The sequence below is a fragment of the Nipponia nippon genome, unplaced genomic scaffold, assembly GCF_047370975.1.
Source record: "Nipponia nippon isolate SJK-2023a ecotype South Korea unplaced genomic scaffold, ASM4737097v1 scaffold_1, whole genome shotgun sequence".
Classification (NCBI taxonomy): Eukaryota; Metazoa; Chordata; class Aves; order Pelecaniformes; family Threskiornithidae; genus Nipponia; species Nipponia nippon.
The window spans coordinates 51,117,502-51,136,065 of record NW_028262290.1 but is presented as its reverse complement, the minus strand read 5'-3'; the positions used below and the strand labels follow the sequence as shown (position 1 = coordinate 51,136,065).

At 42.3% G+C, this 18,564-nt stretch overlaps 1 protein-coding gene across 8 annotated transcripts in view; it reads right to left on the bottom strand.

The window, feature by feature from the left end:
• Positions 1-18,564, bottom strand: part of OSBPL1A (oxysterol binding protein like 1A) — a 77,655-nt gene that overhangs the window by 32,754 nt on the left and 26,337 nt on the right. For 5 of the 8 annotated variants that reach the window (XR_015704141.1, XM_087754862.1, XM_087754853.1 and 2 more), the window contains one exon: positions 17,931-18,037. Coding sequence is in view for 4 of the 8 variants with exons in the window: in XM_087754862.1 (XP_087610988.1) it covers positions 17,931-18,037 (107 nt within the window). In the remaining 4 variants the exon portion in view is untranslated. Of the gene's footprint in view, positions 1-14,458; positions 14,623-14,698; positions 14,978-17,930; positions 18,038-18,564 lie in introns of those variants that run through there. The other 3 variants (XM_087754888.1, XM_087754879.1, XM_087754872.1) reach the window with 3 other exon arrangements.

The following is an 18,564-nucleotide window of genomic DNA, read 5'->3' as shown; positions in this document are numbered from 1 at the left end:
CAATGGAATATCATCTGATTTTGTGAAGTTGCATTAGCTTACTGCACCATTTTACACAGTGACGCAAATATTTATATAAGGTAGTAAATACCACACCAAAATGATGCAGGGATCAGTGTATACACAGCTCTGGAAATCCAGTCTGAGCACACCCAGGAAAATATCGGAAGAGACATTTTATTCACAGGCACAGCTTGCGATACAGCCGTGGTTTCTGTACCTTTAGTAGTGGTGCCTAAGCTGAGAAAGAGACAGATGGCAATTCACATCGTACTGGGTTCAGCTCCTCATCCTCCAGCTATGGAACTGCTGTCATCTTTTTGATCCCTGTCACCGGTCCCCGCAATGCCAGTGCCACCATCAGTGTTATAAGCTTTCCACTGAGCTTCACAGAGCGCTCTAGCGAGCCCAGCATGAGGCCAGCTGAGTTCCCAAAGTTCACCTGGTCAGGCTTCCTACCCTACCCTTGTCAGGAGCTATTCTGCACTAGGGTAATTACCATCATCAATAAAGTTGGGCTTGTGCTTGCACTGTTACACAATTACAGTTAAGATCAGTCTTGTTTTCATCTCTAAAGAGAGTATTATTACAGAGAAACTTCAGATTTATAATTGCTGATGGAAACTATCTAGCTTTGTCTCACAGAAGTAAACAATCACTCAATCCGTACAGCTACAGACACAGCTATAACCTGATGCACTGACACAGAACCACCAAGACTCCAGTATCTAGGTCAGTGCAACAATTTTTTTTTAAAAAAAAACTTCTCCAGCTGAAGAGGTTTGATATCCAAGTTCTGGTAACTGGTTTCACTTCTGGTTTCACTGAATGGGAATGTGCTTCCAACCGCTTCCCATAAATATTTGAGTCCTTCAGGCAGTAAACACCGACTTGTGAGTTTAAATAGTAGAATTGAGTTATTTTAGCAGTCAGACCTCTATTTTATTTTATTAAAACGAAAGCAGCAAGCTATTTGCAGACACTTCTATTGTCTTTCCATGCTATTAGAAATCCTGCTACGCACAAGAGCATCGTTTAAAAGTTAACTCCTTCAGTGCATATTACTAGCAGAAAGTTCATGTGCTTATTCCAAAATATCAAAAAGCTTATCTGTGTGTAACAACACCAGTCCCATTCCTTTCTGTACCTTCAGCTTCCATGAGGTAGGTGGGAGACTAGTAGCATGCACCAAACCGCTAATTTTTTTTTTTTTTTTAAAGCCTGAAGACTTGAACTATATTGGTGCAGCCTGTAACGAAGGCTTCTCTGTCATCCTGAAGACATCTCAGTACAATACACAAAATACTTGCTTTGTTCGGTGCTGGATGCTTTTAATTTAAATTAATGCCCGACAACAGTGGCACTTTTGTGGGGCAGGAAAGGGTCACACCACTGTATGCCCAGCTAATAAATGATCATCTCAGCAATGTGCTATTGCAGCTGCAAGTAAATCCTAGAAACAGCACATAGCAAGCAAAACACAGAACAAATACAGACACCTCAACAATATGTAGGGCTACCTGCCTTTAACATTAGAACAGTAAATTAAAAGACAGCATACCTTAGCTCTAGGTTCTCCTGGACTGAGAGAGAGAAAAGACAGACTTCACAACATTGCGGTGTGATTTAGTTGAATTTTACTTTCAAAACACTCAACTTCAGTGTTAGAAATAAGAATGCCCAAAATATGCAGACTCTCGAGTTGTGTAGGAAGAACTACCTCTTTCACATAGCAACCACCAGGGGATCTGAAGCCAGACTCTGCCGGAGCGTCAGTACGCCGTGTACCAATTCTGCTCTGCAGCAAGCTGAGTGCAGGAAAGCAGCCTATGACACTGCCTCGCCAATGCCTCTGACTACTCAGAAGTGGGGTTTTGGTTTTCAAAATGAATGGCTTTGTCCAACTGCCACAGAAATTCTATCCTCCCAAAAACGTCACCACATATGGGACATTTGCCACAAGGCACAGACACAAGGTGCAAGTTTTCAGTAGCAAGCTAACGGCTAGTCTAACACCTGGCTGGAAACTAACGTGTAACCAAGGAATTAGAAAAACGCTGCTATAGTAGAACTGACAGTTTTCTGTGGACATCTCCTGACATTAAGAAATGTAATCCTGCTTTCCATAATGAAGTAAATGCCAGTCAAACCTGCCTTTTGTTTCACACTACATCTGTTTACATGAAACTGTTAGTTTCCAGGGTCAGCTACTCCAAAACAGGACATAGTATCCTGAAAAGACAGAACCTACAAAGCTGTGTTGTAACACATTACGCTATGGAAAACTACTCACAGGAATCACTGGGAATCCCAAGTGAGGATTCTTTCCCTTCTTCTGTGATCTTCATACCAAATGAAAACCCCTACCAAAAAATGTGAGGCTAACAGTGCAAATCACAACCTCAATGCAGGCAGTTTGATATGTACACTGTTTGTCTATTCTAACAGACAAGCTCACATAACTGCAATTTTGCTGTTAGTACAATGCAGTCCCTATTGCTAGCGCCTCCTTGCACAAGCCTGTTCTTTGTGATGACCAGTTTAAACTAGTGCTGAGGAAATCTGTTATTCTTTTACATTTAATGTAGAATGAGAACTACATAGTTTCGAGAAGAGTCAGGTCTGCCTCCATGCCTTGAACAAAAAGTGCCTTTTCATTTCATCATGGAAGAAGTGTAAAGACTGAGTATCTTCCCTAAGGCGTATCTGTTTAGAAATGGAACAGTTCTATATATTTTGTTACTAACTTTGAAGCATGCTACTGCAGCACTAATTCTACAAGATATGCTTCTATGAAAAAGTGCTTTTAGATTTTCTGCTACCTAGAGTAGGACTAAGTTGTTGCTTAAGCTACTACTGAAATGAAAACTGAAACCAGTTCCTCTCACATGGAGTGCTCATAGTTTTAACCACATTTGAGCTTCAACAGAGGAAGTTTTCCAGAAAGAAAATTTTAAAAAAGGTTTCATTTTTACCTCTACTCATGGGACTTAACTCCCACTAAGCACACATTAGTATATAATATGAATATGTATAATCCTGCTTTTCTCCTACCCCTCTCCCCCTCCACCCCCCAAAAAACAGGAACAGTTTTAGTTGCAGTATATTTCTTTGCAAGCACAACTCAGGTATTTAAGAAAGGAACAAGTGCTTTATGAATACTCCTATGACACACCATAAAACTTGCAAGTGTGACATTGAAGCAAAACCAAAGTGTTCCCAAATAGATGCAATCAGTTTCATGAACACATCACTAGATTCCTAAAGCCCTAAAGCATGTAAATATTTTATACAAAACTTTCAGAATTCTTATCTGTCTACACATAGGCCTTTCCACACAGAGTCCCCCTGCTGACTCACCACTCCTCATCACCATCAACCACAAGGAACTTGTGACAAACATCTGCTATCTTAACATACCTTAAGGCCTTGTATCATAACTCTTAATTTGCTGGCATAAACTAGCTCTTGTAAACTTCATCATAGCCTTGGCTCACCCCAGGGTACAGAGGACTGATCCAAAAAAAGTCATGCTTTACTTCAACCATTGTTTATTGCTTAGGTTTTCTCTCTCTCTGTGCTACAAGCTTATCATTTACCCAGCTTCAGAGATCTATCAGATCTCTAGTTAAAAATAGAATAGTTAGATAGCACTTGCCAGTGACTTGAACTACTGCTAGTGCAACTACTGAAATGCAAAACAAGGTGTGATCAGTTAATCAAGGAGGTAAGCTGAGCTCACTGATGATTGATAGGTAAAAAGTTACTTACTGTATCACAAGACAGCATCGGTCTTCATCTCAGAAGTCTGGCCAGCTGACTCTACAGCTACAGCATCAGAGTACCTCATCTAACTAAGATCATAAAATTCAAACGAGAAAAACTCAGAAGGCTAAGGTAACATTTTGCTTTCTTTCAGACCCTTATACGGGAAACATCACCAATAAAGTTCGTTTTTGTACAAGGGCTGAAAGACCCCCATACACACAAGCAAATCCCATACATACCAATTTGAAGTCCTGGTAATCTATTCACTTACATCCCAACTCTAAAGTCTATAGAAGAAACCAAAGACTTCGTAAATCAAGTCATAAGACTCTGCCTCAATCACTCCCCAGATGAACACAAGGATTCATTGTTAGTCAACTACAAACGTTTACCTCAAAAGTTCAAGAGGAGGAGTTTAGCAGGGATGATTTTGAAAGGCTACGTTTCATTCTTCTGAGTACAGAGTTATAATATTTCCCTATATTTGATTTATTAAAATAATAATATTCTGCTAATGAAGGAAAGGACCAAACATGATCATAAAACTTAGAAAGAGACAGTGGAGCCACAGCTAGAAGCAAGAGCCAAGCTGTTGTCCACACAGAAGAAACTCAGACTTCAGCAGGATCATGTCAACACAGACAGACATCAAGACAGTAAGAAAACTTTTATTCAAGAGAAGAGCTGGAGATGCTGAGAGCAGTCAGCATCCTTCTTCCAACACACAAGTCTATTATAAAAATTCATAATTCAAGACTGCCTGGATGAACAGTTTCTGAACTATCTACATGCTAGGGACAAAGACTGTTTGCCTCCCACCTTTCCCTACTAAGACATTGACACTTCCTCCTCAACGTGGAGCTCGCTGCTTTCCTTCCCCTCTCCTGTTTCCACATTTGGCTATGTCAAAGTTTGTTTATTCAGAGGCTGATGAAGCACCGCAGTTTTAACCAGCGGAGAATGTCGCAGTTCTGAGCCAAGAACCTGTCTAGGAATGCAAGAACAAATTGCAAAGACTGCATTTCTGATTGCAGATTAGAAGGGTGGTTTTGGCTTAAAAGCTTGGGTTCAAGCTTTTCTGTCAGAGAAACTGCTTTCTTCAAAGTGATTCTGCACTGGTCAAGACTTAACAGAGCTTTTTCTGGTTTGTTTCTAAAGTGAGACTTAATGGCAATTCCAAGTCTTCCTCTCAAAAGTATTTGTTTTTTACATTTTACTTAGACGACTTGACTGTAAACTGATAAATCTCATGAAGTCTACTTAGGTTTGAGAGCTGCAGAAGTTGCCTGTTACCAGCGTGCATTCTGTCCCTACTCGTGTTCCAGTATTATTATAATGATTAGTCAAATATCAGGAGTTCAGACAAAAACCCTCCCGATTTTGTCATTTTCTGTTAAGTATTGTTTCTATTGTGAATAAAGCTGAAATTAAGTATGGCTGCTATTCACATTTGCCAATAGCTTATGCCAAAACAAGCTGGGACTGAATGACATCAGCAGTGACGTACATGTTTGGGAACCTCGTTTCAAGTTGCAGAGCTACAAGATTACCAGAAAAAAACCACACCCCAAAGATACTTTGCTGCTCTAGTGAGATTAAGCATCTCTTTCCTCAGAGGCACATGCCACAAGTAACCTTACCCAAACTAATGGTCTCATTCAAGCTGATATACCGATGCCGACAGGACTAGAACAGTATATTGCTGCATGTCTGCAGATCTGGTAGGGACTTTTTTTGCATCTTTTCCCTTTCAGAGACTCTGGACATCTTTGAAGCTTGCTAGTCTCACAAACAGCGAGACCAGACTTTAAGATGTAAGGGTTCTTAAGAACTCACACAGGAAACATTTCCTTTTTATTCTTAAGGACTGTTTTGAAAATAGATCTTAAGGCAGTTTTGATCTAGCTACTTCCCTTAAGTATTTTTCAGTATACACCACTGATTACTTTGATCAACCCCTTTGTGTCACCTCCCCCCCACTTCTTCCCAGTTGGATCACAGTGATGCACGTATTGATGTTTTCTCTTTTGAAGCAACTGTCATGTTTTTGCTATGTTTTTGTTGGCTCTTACTGGGTTACTAGTGCTGCTACACAACTGGACGCGTTGTTGACTCAGAGCAAAACCAGCATCCTATTAAAAAATTAACACTTCTGAAGCTGGTTGTCTGTTCTACAAGCTCCGCATCGGGAATCCTGTTAATTATTTATGAAGAATAACTGACAGTTTTTTTAAAAAAGCAATTCCAAAACAAACATGCATGTTGTACAGTTGTTCTGCATTTACGAGAAACTCAGACATCTTATTTGCTAGTTTTTTATTTCATTTTGGATGCTAACCAAACTAGTTAAAAATGAAAAAAAGTTTAAGTCCTACATAGGCCAGAGGTCGAACGTGAGTTTCACAACACAGTGCTGGAGTTCTGATCTCCAAATGAAATCCACCTTGGAAAGCATTCTCATTTGCTATAGCCCAGAACAGGCTCTTCTCAACTTCCCAATATTAAAGAATCAGACTTCATAGACAGACACAAATGCAGAAATCCCACTTCTATGTCAGATTTTAGAAGGACTCACAGCATGAAGAAGGCTGTCTCTTCTTAGGGAGGATTTTCCTCTGAGACACTGTTTTGCCCTAAGCAGGCAACAGCCAGCAGACCTCAGCTAGGCCCTGGGTAGGCTGCTAAGACACTTCCTGAAATTAGAGTATGTTGTACAGAAGTTCGTCCTGCAGTTAGGGCAGACATAATTAGGCTGTGGGCTACAGAAATTCAAAGTGAAAGTCCACAACCTTAGATCAAATTAGCAAAAAGATATTTGCATATTGAGAGTGAAATCTGAAATACTGCCTCCCACTTCTTATTTTTGTTCGAAATAATTGCTAGAGTCTAAAACTACAATTATCCCAAAATAGGATACCTACTGATACATTACAAGGAGACACTACAGAACACCACCATTGCCATGCAGAACAGCTAGATAATCCAGATATTCTCCCTGAGTGGAACAGATCTCTCCTTATGAATGACCTCAAACACTTTTGCCTTTATCTGGTGGGGGGCTTTTTGTTGTTGATGTTGGTTTTGTTTGTTTTTTACTTTGTTGCAAGAATTCAGTGTGTTACTCATTGCTACTCAGGTCCTTTTTGTGCAAAAAGTAACTAATGATGAATTGAGTAAATAAAACAAGCCTGCTTCTCCCTGAGACACATACTTAACACTGTACCGAAACTATTTACTGATAAATCTTCTGTTTATTGCTCCCCAATATGCAATCTAGTAGCATCTACAGCTCAGAGGAAGAAGCAGCCACAGCTTAAACTTCTAGTAAGCACTTCTACAAACCTTTCCAATAAAAAACGCTGGTTGCTAGAATAAAACTAGAAGGTAGATCTGATGAAAGTCTAAGTCCAAAGGAACACCAAGAGTTCTGCCCACCGTTTTTTAGATTCAATAAATTGTATGTGGGAGCAAAGACAACAGTAAACACTGACCATATGTTACCAGCTGATCTGTGACACATGGTTCCCTGAAATTGTCTAAAACTACTGTACTGGACTGCCTCTTAAGTACTGTGTGGATGTCTGAGGGCTGTTCAGGCTAGAAGAGAAGGCTCAGGGCAGATCTCATCTATGTGAATACTTGAAGGGAGGGTGCAAAAAAGACGGAGCCAGGCTCTTCTCAGTGGTGCCCATTGACAGGACAAGAGGTAATGGGCACAAGCTGAAACACAGGAGATTCCTTCTAAACACTTTTTTACTGTGAGAGTGACTGAGCACTGGAACAAATTGCCCAGAGACGTTGTGGAGTCTCCATTCTTGGTGGTACTCAAAAGCCATCTGGACATGGTTCTGAGCAACCTGCTCTAACCCTGCCTGAGCAGGGGGGGTGGACCAGATGACCTCCAGAGGTCCCTTCCAACCTCAACCATTCTGTTATTCTGTGAGATGAGAGTTTAGCCCTTAGCCTGAAACGTGGCCTCAGAGCTGGAGGAGATACAGGTCAGACAAAACTAGGTTTCTGCTATCCATAGGCACAGATGCAACTGTCTAGGGTTTCAAACTATCTTAAAGGCTCAGCCAGCTCATTTTCACCTCAATTTGATTTGTCTGACCTTGCAGCAAGGTATTGCACTGGAACAACAGACAATCCAATTTGCATGCATAGCACAGAATACTTCCACAATTAATAGTCTTGGTGGCATTTCCAGAAAGGTATGAACTACTGACTTATATGGATTACCACATTACCTAGAGTTGCCATTATCTTGACAACTTAAGATTATTCCCCACCACAATGATAAAATCCTTGTGTATGACTCTGACCCATTAGTTCATGTCTATCAGTTCCTGCGGATGCTTTTCTGCTACAGTAGACCTGCACAAGGCCTAGAGGCTGATACTCTGGCCAATTAAACTGAATGTTTCCAGACAAGGCAAGAGTAGTTTTGTTCTCCCTGCCCTTTCTCGCACCATAGCTCTTGACTCAAAAAAAGGGACCTGCAATACTGACACTATTAAATTTCAAGATTAATAGAAAGTTGTATTTCTATTCAGAGATCAAACAACGTATTTAAACGAGCTTATGTTGTGGAAGCACTGTAGCTTTGGCAGCACAAAACCCTCTGAAGCAGATAAAGTTTATAGTCTGCTTCTGTGACTAAACTGTTCTAAGCTAAGAAGTACCCCTACATTATGATGTACGCTGCACACTGCCTTCAAATAGGCATGCTGTAAAGCCATTCTCAAAGTCTCCTAGTGTATCTATGGATCCAAGAGTTATTGCATTGATGTCCAAGTTTTAACATTAATAATGTAGCAGTGACAAGCATAAGAGGAGGGAAAACATTCCTATTCAAAAAACACTGACTGAGTCCATGCTTACCTTACAAGCAGCTTCACATGAAGCTATGCAAGCAAAGTAAGCACATCACAGGTGTCACTCCCAAGTGCATTCTATAAAGACGAGATACTCAGATGAGGACTATCCTTACATCAAAGCTGGACACCCTCTTATACTGGGCTCTTCAGGATATTCACAACAAGTGGATACTTTATTTGTAAGAGGCCCTCTATCTTACCACTCCTTAGCAGCAACATTCATAGAGTAGAATCATAGAATCATTTAGGTTGGAAAGGACCCTTAAGATCATCAAGTCCAACCGTTAACCTAGCACTGCCAAGTCTACCACTAAACCATGTCCCTAAGCACCACATCTACCCTTCTTCTAAATACCTCCGGGGACAGGGACTCAACCACTTCCCCGGGCAGCCTGTTCCAATGCCTGACTACCCTTTCAGTGAAGAAATTTTTCCTAATATCCAATCTAAACCTCCCCTGGTGCAACCTGAAGGCCATTTCCTCTCGTCCAGTTGCTTGTTACTTGGGAGCAGAGACCAACCCCCACCTCGCTACAACCTCTTTACTATAAACGGAGCATCCTTTGCTTTGTGTGTGCTTATCAGCTACCCTTATAGGATAGCATAGGCCTCCATTTCCCATTTGTACATAACACTGAACACATTTATTTTTAAAGTATATTATTAATGCATTTAAAAGGGGGTGATGTTGAGAACAATACAAGCACTCTGGAGAAAGAGGTTGCTAACATTCCTTGAGGACCAGGCCTTGTATGTACCTTCAAGGAAAATTGTAATACCAGTGATTTATTTCCAGTACATAAACTTTCTAAACACAAGCCATTTACCAATTCTAGTGATAACCTCAGTGACTCAGCACTCAACATTATAAAAATGCATTTCTTCACTGGACAGCACAGCAAGCAGAGATAACATACTTCTGAATATTAATATTAAAACTAAAAAAGCTTTTGAAGTCACTGGCAGTCTGGGAGAGAGAGAGAGGCCAACAAGTACACATTCGGTTCATGGGATTAAAAATCAGACAAGAGGTCAAGTTCCACAATGGCTTACCTCTATTATAAAAATGGTATCAGTTCTGAGGAGTCATTGAATAAAAAAAAGTGAAAAAAGCAGTTTTGGTTGAAAATCCATTATTATGGCCAGGTGAAGTAAAAAACAAAACAAAACAAAACAAAACCCCAAAACCCCAACAACAACAAAAAAACAAAAACGACAACACACCCTTCCCCCCACACTAGTACTGTCTAATGGGAGATCATCCGTTGTATTCTGCATAGTTAGAAGACCCCTATATTTCATGGAACCAGAAGCGACGAAAATACACCAACTAAAAACACAGCAAAGAATAGCAGAAAATTAAGTTTAGACTGGGTCATCCTCCTTTATTCAAGGAAAGGCTACACAATTGCACATGGACAGCCTACTAGGCCACGAGGCAAGAAATCCGAAATCACTGATGTTTAAGGAGGTCAAATAAAACATACCAAAAATCCCACCATATGGCAAACTTAAGATGATTTGACAACAGTTAAGTGACACAAAGCCTTAAGTTACTTAAGCTACTCAGGTACAATGTCTTTAAAACAACCTCACACAAACCATATGAGTAATAAAAAGTTAAACATTGTATCTCCCTCAAAAGCATGTGTTCATAACCAGTACTGGACAGGCTACATGAAATTCGTTTTTCATATGTGTAGAAATAATTTTTTTATTATTATTATTCTAAGAAACTAGCTTTTATCAGCTTTACCAGGAAAAAGGCATTATAAAAAACCTAACTTTCAAGAAAGAAAGGTCAAGAAGGAGAATACATCTCCAAAGAATTAGTAAACATGTGTGATCACAGTCACCCAGTTCAGCATTCTGATGTTTTATGCAGCTGAGAGACAAAACCAGACCACTCAGCCAGACTGCCGCTGCAGTCAAGTATCTCACACTTGCATGCAAAATCCCAGCAAACATAAAGTTAACAAGTATGGTGCTATGCACAGATGTTTAGCCTTAAATCCTGTTTTTTGCTGCTTCATTTTTTTCCTGAAATGTTACCAGTGCTTAGCTGACAATACACTGGCTGTCTGGGAGGTAGCAAGTTTTAGAACTCTGCTGTTCATCCATTCTTCCAAAACACACCAGATACACATTAAGCCAGAACACTGAAAACAAGCTGATCAGCTTTACATGCTATTATGAAATCACAATGACACAAGAAGGATAAAAGTGTGCACCCTTCTCACTCCAGTTTGTCTTCCAAGCATGACAGAGGAAAACAAACAATATTCTCATAGCAGTGAGTGGCAATAACACAAAGAAAATTTCCATGTTACGTATTTCTTTTTTGTTCCTCTCTATCAGCTTACACAGAGACAAGAGCACCATTTTTCAAATACATTCACAGAAAACAGAACTGCTAATTCCTATTTTAGAAGCTTATTATATCAAATACTATTCCATTAAACTTAATGGCTGCTTGATCTTTCCTCCCTGCAGCCTCAGCTAAGCCCCTTTTCTCCATGTTTTTGCATTAAAAAATAAAGTCCCCAAACAAGCCATAGACAAGACCTCAGAAGTAAACCTCAAGAGTGGGAGCTGCAGAAACCCAGTGAGAAGGGGTTTCATTTCAAACTAATATGTTTTTACACTGTGTTTCCCCAGAGGCCCATGAATGGATTCCAAGTTAGTTTACACAAGGCTGCTTAACAACTGCCAAGAAAAAAAAAAAAACAAAACCACAACCAAAACTACAAGCCAAGCTTTGAAAAAGCATTAATCCACTCTGGGAAGCGCAAGAACAGGTTAGCAGTGTGCTTTGAGTTGGGCAATGCAGAACCAGGTGGAGAATGACTTCAGACAAGTTGTGTGACCAGCTTTCGCACAGGCTTGTAGAGCTACAAGTCAGCAAGAGTTTCCCTGTCACTAGAAATTAGTATGCCACTTTGCCAGCAGATTGTATTCAAACAGATCACCAGCTACACGGAAAAAGGTTAACTTTTGAAGTGCACACTCTTAAGGGGAGCGGGGGCGGGGGGGGGGGAAAAAGGTTGGGACCCTTTTGTATTACAAAGACCAGAAGCATTCATCTTTCACCCTATAGTAACATCCAGGCATCCTTCTGTCAGCCAGGACCATCTGCCACCCAGAAGCCTTTCGTATATATGGCACTCAACCAAGTATCTTATCAACTGCTTCAGAATGTAAGCATTCTGTCAACACACATAATACCCTTTTATAAAAGAAAAGTAGTAATATTTACTTATCTTTTCCCTGAATGGAGTCCCAGTATTTGCTGTTTTAACAAGCTTCCGTCTGGGCTGCTGCTTAGCTTCTCTGCCCACTCTGGTGACCTATTCAGTCTTGGCTGCTCTAGGAAAGTCTCTGAAAAAATGTTCTTTAACTCCCCTATCTCCTAGATACTTTGGACTCACTAAACTGCTTTACATAATACTGATATGGACGTTGTCTTCACAGACCTGTAGTTAGCTTTCTATCTGCAAAGCTGCAGTACAGTGGCAGAAAGAAAGTGCTTCCAGAGGAAGAACACTATGCTATCCGCAAACATTTCACTATCGAGTTCCTCTGATTGAATATCTCATCTTTAGAGCTTTAGCACAGGTGAAAGACATACACATGTACAGCACCCAAAAACTAGTACAGCAAGAATCGTCAAGGCATGACTGGAACTGCTGATGTTCTAGCAGGAGAAACAACCTGCCAAATGACTTTCCTGTCGGTAGCTGTGTTCTCTCATATACCATGCCTATACATCTTCCACAACATGTTATATCCTGTGCTCCTCTGTGTAAGGGAAAAATATCAGTCTTTACCTGGGCACCTGTTTGAGCATAGAGAACCTTCCAATTAACTTGTTGCTTTCAAACAAGATTCAAGCTGCACTAGGAATTTCTAGTACATTTCTACTCATTTGGAGGAGAGGGGAAGAAATAGGGTTGAGTCAGTTAGAGATTCATACAGCCAATAAAGGCTTTCTTGATGCAGACACGCTTTGAGTCTCTCAACACCAGATACCTCTCGTTGTGCCCAGTGCAATCATCAACTGCCTGAAAACTGCTCTCCTCCTTTCCCCAAGTTTACAAGCAGAACAGTGTTTCAGTTGTTTGGGACATTGCCTACAGGCCTTGACACACTGAGGTCCTGCCTTGATTTCCACTACTTTCAGCAAGAGCTGCAGAACAGAAGGGGCAACAGAATTGCTCTGTTGTGCTCCACTGATTGAAAGGAAGCAAAAAAACCCAAAACCTCCAGAGCTGTCACCTGTTTCTAAGCAGAAGGAGAAAAGAGAAGAGAAACATTGGCACTGGTTTCATGACTTGAGGGGCTAAGGACTCTATGGTTCTAGGTCTAGCACAACAGCCAGCCAAGACATGATCCCCTTCCCAGCCCTAACTCAGAAATCATAAAATGAACCTCTTTCTTAGCTTCCCTGATTTTATTGGAGTCCCTCACCGCCTCTTCACTTCTCCCTCCCCCACACCAAAGGCTCCCAATACCCGACAGATTAATGTAGCTGACTATATTGCCAGGTGGCAGAAAAGGACTGCTGATGGGCTCCAGGACTTTTCTGGTCAGGTTTGCTCAGGTTGCCCATATCAATAGCTCTCCCTTGACTGCAGAGTGTCATCACTGCTCCCCCCACCTCCACCCCCACAAGGAAATAGATAATAAAAAGTCTCATTAAGGAGTCACCTGGACACAGCTTACAGGCACCTTCTTCATTCACAATTCACTAATTCACAGTAAGGTAGTACGTCTAAGTGATAACAGTCATGCTCATACATGTCTCCCAGACCACAAACCAGACACATATTAAAGACAACTATTTGTATCCGAAAAAGCATGCATGCATTCATTCACAGGAACACACACAGACACATCTAACCCTTGGACATTCAATTATGTTTCCAAGAAATATGAAATGACCTAAGGCAGTACACTGAACTTCTAGAGATTAATATTTGCTAGTTGAACTGCGTGCACATTTTTTATTTACAGTACGTCGGTTATACATACAAGAGATAGCATGTTACGCCATGGTAAAGATAACTAAATCCAAGGACTATGTCCCACAGTATTTTGACCTTAAAGTTTCTGTAGAAATGACAAGCTTAATCTGTTATGACAAATTCTACCTAGCTGAATATACAACTCGTTTAAACCAAGAAATGAAAAAACCTTTTCTGAATCCCTTATCTCATCAGCTAAGGTTTTTCATCAGCTTGTAAACAAATCTCCTTTCAAAAAAAAAAACAAACCAAAAATCCCCCCAAAAACCTAGAAAGAATCACAACACCTACAAACAAAGGAAGAAGATCAAAGCCACAAACAGACTACAAATGAACTCAGCTTACAACTGCCATTTGTTCTAAACTCATGCAATACGAGCTCTTAATTTACTGTTAAATATAACCTTTGATGGTAAAAGTAAAACTCAGGAGAGTCAAGATACTCATTAGCACACTTTATCTAGCACTGGCTAATGAAGAAGCAAGCTAAAACAAAACAAAACACAAAAAAACCCACCAAAACTGGTTTCTTTGAAGAATACCTTTCCTATCAGTTTAATACAGCTTCAGTGCATGCAGCTCAAGTATTAGAGATAAATTTTAAACTCACCCAGAAAATCTAGCAGAGATAATAGTGTGCAAAGAACCTTAAGTTACACTTCTCCTACAACTATATAAAAATACCTTAGAATATAAAAATACTAGAACCAAACTGCTTTTGAAATGCAGGTTCTGATAGCTGCTAGAAATAGCACAAGGGAAGTCTGCTTTGAAACAATACTTACTAACCTTGTGCCAAAGTCACTGCAGAAAACGTTTCAAGTTGCACTTGCTCTGACACAAACGCCTCAATAAATACTCAGATTAAAACCACCAAATTATCTTCGGGTTTCCCTCACACGTTTTAATTGTTCGGCAAAAAGTATCCGTGCTCATCTCTACCTTCTCCGCTTGACACTGAAGGGTTCATCCCAATGTCAAGAAGCGGGGGGGGGAACAAAAACCCAACCCATCACGCACACTACGTACCGCGGAACCGATTTGGGGAAGGCAGCCGCTCCGAGACCTCGCCCGGCGAGGAAGCCGCCCCGGGGTGCAGCGGTTGCAGCGGCGGCGCCGGCGGCAGCAAGAGCGGCAGCAAGAGCGGCAGCAAGAGCGGCAGCACCTGCCGGGCCGGGCCGGGCCGGGCGGCGGGCGGCCCCCGCACCTTGCAGCGCGCCGCGGACTGGGGCGGATGCCCCGGCGCAGCGCGGCGCCGGGCAGAGCAGAGCAGGGCAGGGCAGGGCAGAGCACAGCGGGGCGGGGGGGCGGGGGAGCGGCGCCCCCCCCCCCCGCCCCTCCCTAGCGCAGCCCGCGCCCCGCCCGGGCCGGCGGCTCCCGGAGAGGGGGCGGAGGAAATCGGCTCGAAACAGCGGGGCGGCAGCCGGCGCCCGGCCCGGCTAAAAATGGCCTGGCAGGCCGAGCGCTCCCGCCCCTGCCCCGCCGCCGGGGCAGGCGCTCCCGCCCGCCGCTGACGGGCCGCGGCTCCCCGGCGGGCGCGGGGCGGCCCCGCCGGAGCCGCAGGGTACGCGGTTCCCAGAGCCCGCCGGGGCCGCCCCGCACGGAGCCCCGCCGCAGTGGGTTATTTTTGGAAGCTCCCCCCGCTCCCCTCTATGGCGTCACCGCAACTCCCGCCGTGCGGAGCGGTGAGGTCACGCCTTCGCCGGGAGGCACGGTGCTGCGGGGCTCCCCTCCTGCCGCAGCCGGCAGGGCAGCGGCCCCCAGCACCCCTCCCGAGGCAGCGGCACGGCGCCCGCCCGCCGGGCGAGGAACCCGGCCGCGCTCTTCCGCAGCCGCTCGGAAGCGCCGCAGCCGCCGCCGCCAGCGCGGACGCCGAGCCCGGCACGGCGGCACCGGGGGCGGCGGGGGGGGAAGGAGAGGCAGCGGAGAGATGGAGCATTTGGCTATCACACGCTGATGCACCATTTCTAGCGCGAGTGGAAGTCAGTTGAACCTTTCCTTTTTTTTTTTTTTTTTTTTTTTGGTGCTCTAATAGCCGTTTCATTTGCATATTGCACAATTACGCTAAAATGTACACAGCACAGAGATGGGCAATACCACACAAAAAGTCTTCTCTAAAAGACAAAAAGTGCGTTCGCTGTGGTTATCCTTTCTTAAGTTAGCAGCCTCTCCTCGACAGCCAAGCAGCAGCTTCTGGTATGCTGACAATTTAAGTTAGAGGGGAAAAGAATTCTCCTTAAAGAGGCAAGATAAAAAGGCACTGAGCTTGAGAACACGCTGGTTCTAGAAAGAACCAGACTTCATGGGACATGCACCATATGGATGAAAGGTATTGTGGAGCAAGTAATTCCTCTCTACTCAGAGGAAATCCTACCAGGGAGTCCCCGTAAGAGAAGGTGCAATCAGACAGTCCCGCTGACCACGAAGAGAGGCCTGGAGACAACAGGACAGGCAGGAAAAGAAGCTTTTAAACACCAGTTGTAGAGTTATCCTCCCGGAAGGTCGTTCAGCAGTTTTAACAGCAGCCAATCGCTGCCAGGGCAGAGCAGTCACGGCAGTTGTTCCCAAACATTTACAACAGCCTTAACTTCATTGTTGAGATCATGATCAGAAGAGAAACAAACACTAAAAAAGATCTTTTTCTGGAGTATTTTAGACAAGTGTTTTTACATTAGAGTTTGATATTTGAGTTATGCTTTACTATTCAGTATACTTGGAAGGAATATTAAAGCATTTAATTGGGGTCCCATCACTTGCTAATGCAGAACCCAATATATTGCTTTTGCAATGCCAACAGAACTACCGTCTAGAAATCAACACAGAATAGCAAAGAATGGGGCCCTGTCTTATAAAAGACAACAAAACCGAATGCTGCAGCTTTAAGAACGGTAATGCTCAAGGAACAGAACTTCTTGGAAAGGTTCAAGTCTTCGGAAGAGATTGCTGCTGAAATTTCCCTTATGAGCTTATGGCATCTTTAAAAGCTTGCGTTATATTCTGGAATTGCTATAGCTTGAAGTTTAAAAATACCCAGACACAAAACCCTCCAGGATCACATCTTCTCCCTGTCATGACCAACTGATTTCGCTAGCTATGGTGGAAATTCAAGTTCACACCTCAGCCTGTCCCTCTGTGCTTCTGTGCTTCCAGATTAAAATAAGGCCTCTGTAACACCTACGGAGACTGTTCAAGTTCACGTAAGGTGACATTACAGTTTCACCATATGTTTTGCCATACTCCACTCTGGAAAGCTATTTCAGTCTAGCTTGAAGCAAGATGCCAACACAATTAAGGAATACTAACTAACACTGTACACCCACTGTTGTAACAATTTCCCCCTCACCCACAAATGGAACTGGCAACTTTAATATTAGATTTTCTTAAAGAAAAAACTCAATGTAAAAAAGCAATGCTTGTTCCACTCTGCTAGAGCTTGACTCAAGTAAGTCTAGAAGACTTGTGACTGGAGACAAAAAGGCTTGGAAAGGAATGGAAAAAAAAATAATCTTAAACCAAACATAGACAATGGAGCCAGTGTTTGCAGCTCACTATTAAATAACTGGAAGACTAACAGCACCAACACAAACCTCATTTTGAAACACAGCTTACTGGTGACAACAAGAGCCCAACTGAGGGATTACTGTTACCACAATACAGGACGACAAATTTATTCCATGGTACTAGGGTACCTTCCAGAGGGGAGAAAAATAGCAGGTCTCCTACCCCAGGAATTAATGAGTTCGACATATATTCCCAAATAGAAGCATTTGCATTCTGTTTAACACCATACAAGATATTTGTCACTAAGAAAGCCAGAAGTTCAATAGATAGCATTCGCACACCCACTAAGCACATGGTCTGAAAAACAAATTCAGAAGCAATACTGTTCAACACTTCAGTTAGCCAGTACAAAAAAAAAAAAAAAAGAGAGGAATTTTCTCAATATTTTAACCTTTAAATCAGCAAAGAACTGCTTTATTGAATTCAAGCATTCAGTCTGAATATTACAAGCAGTAGTTTGTAAGCAAAACCTGGGTCTCTTCCGAACACTCAAACACCAAGATATCCTTTTGTAGAGGAACTTGGCTGCTCTTTCTCTAGAAGCATGAGTTTTCATCAGACATTCAGCATGCAAAAGGACAGTTTACCAACAATATGAAGTTCTATGGGTGTATTTATTTTTGTAACAGGTAAGCAGGGAACTAGCAAAATATACTAAGCTATTCAGATCCTTTATAGACCCACACAGCACAATACATACCCCTTCTTGCTTTGTGAATAGGTTGAGGCAGTCAGCCAGGGCCTCACATGTTTCCTGGGATACTTCAGAGACCACATCAACTTTTTGCAGGAGGGGAGAAGATATTCCTGAAAGCACAAAAGATTAGTAGCATTATGGCGACATTGTAAACTACAGGATTCTTTTAATTATTTTTTCATATAAGTAATACAGGCATACCATTCATATTCTACGGGAAGGCTGGTGCACTGTAAGATCTGTGTGAGAAAAGGGGAAGCAAAAGTAGCACTGAAGGAACATAAGTCCTTTCTTTTGCATCCTTTCCCTAGTACTGGAATAAATGGCACATGAATGGACTGAGTTTCTCTTTCGGCATGGCTAAGAAAGCAGAGGTAGTAAGCTATTGCAGCAAGACAGTGGAAAAGTGACTAGCAACGCTCTCCTTTTAACCGCTTTCTAGTTTTAAAAGCCTCAGAGTTGCCAGGTGACAGAATTCAAATACAAAGGACACTGCGCAAGTTTAATGTAAGTTAAAGTGAGAAATGTAGCTTTTTTTGCCTTCTACCATGGTATTATACAGAAGAGAAAAAGCTTACTACAGGGCAGCTGGAGATTTAGGTTTGAAAAATAGGTGAGGAGTTACAAGGACACTGAT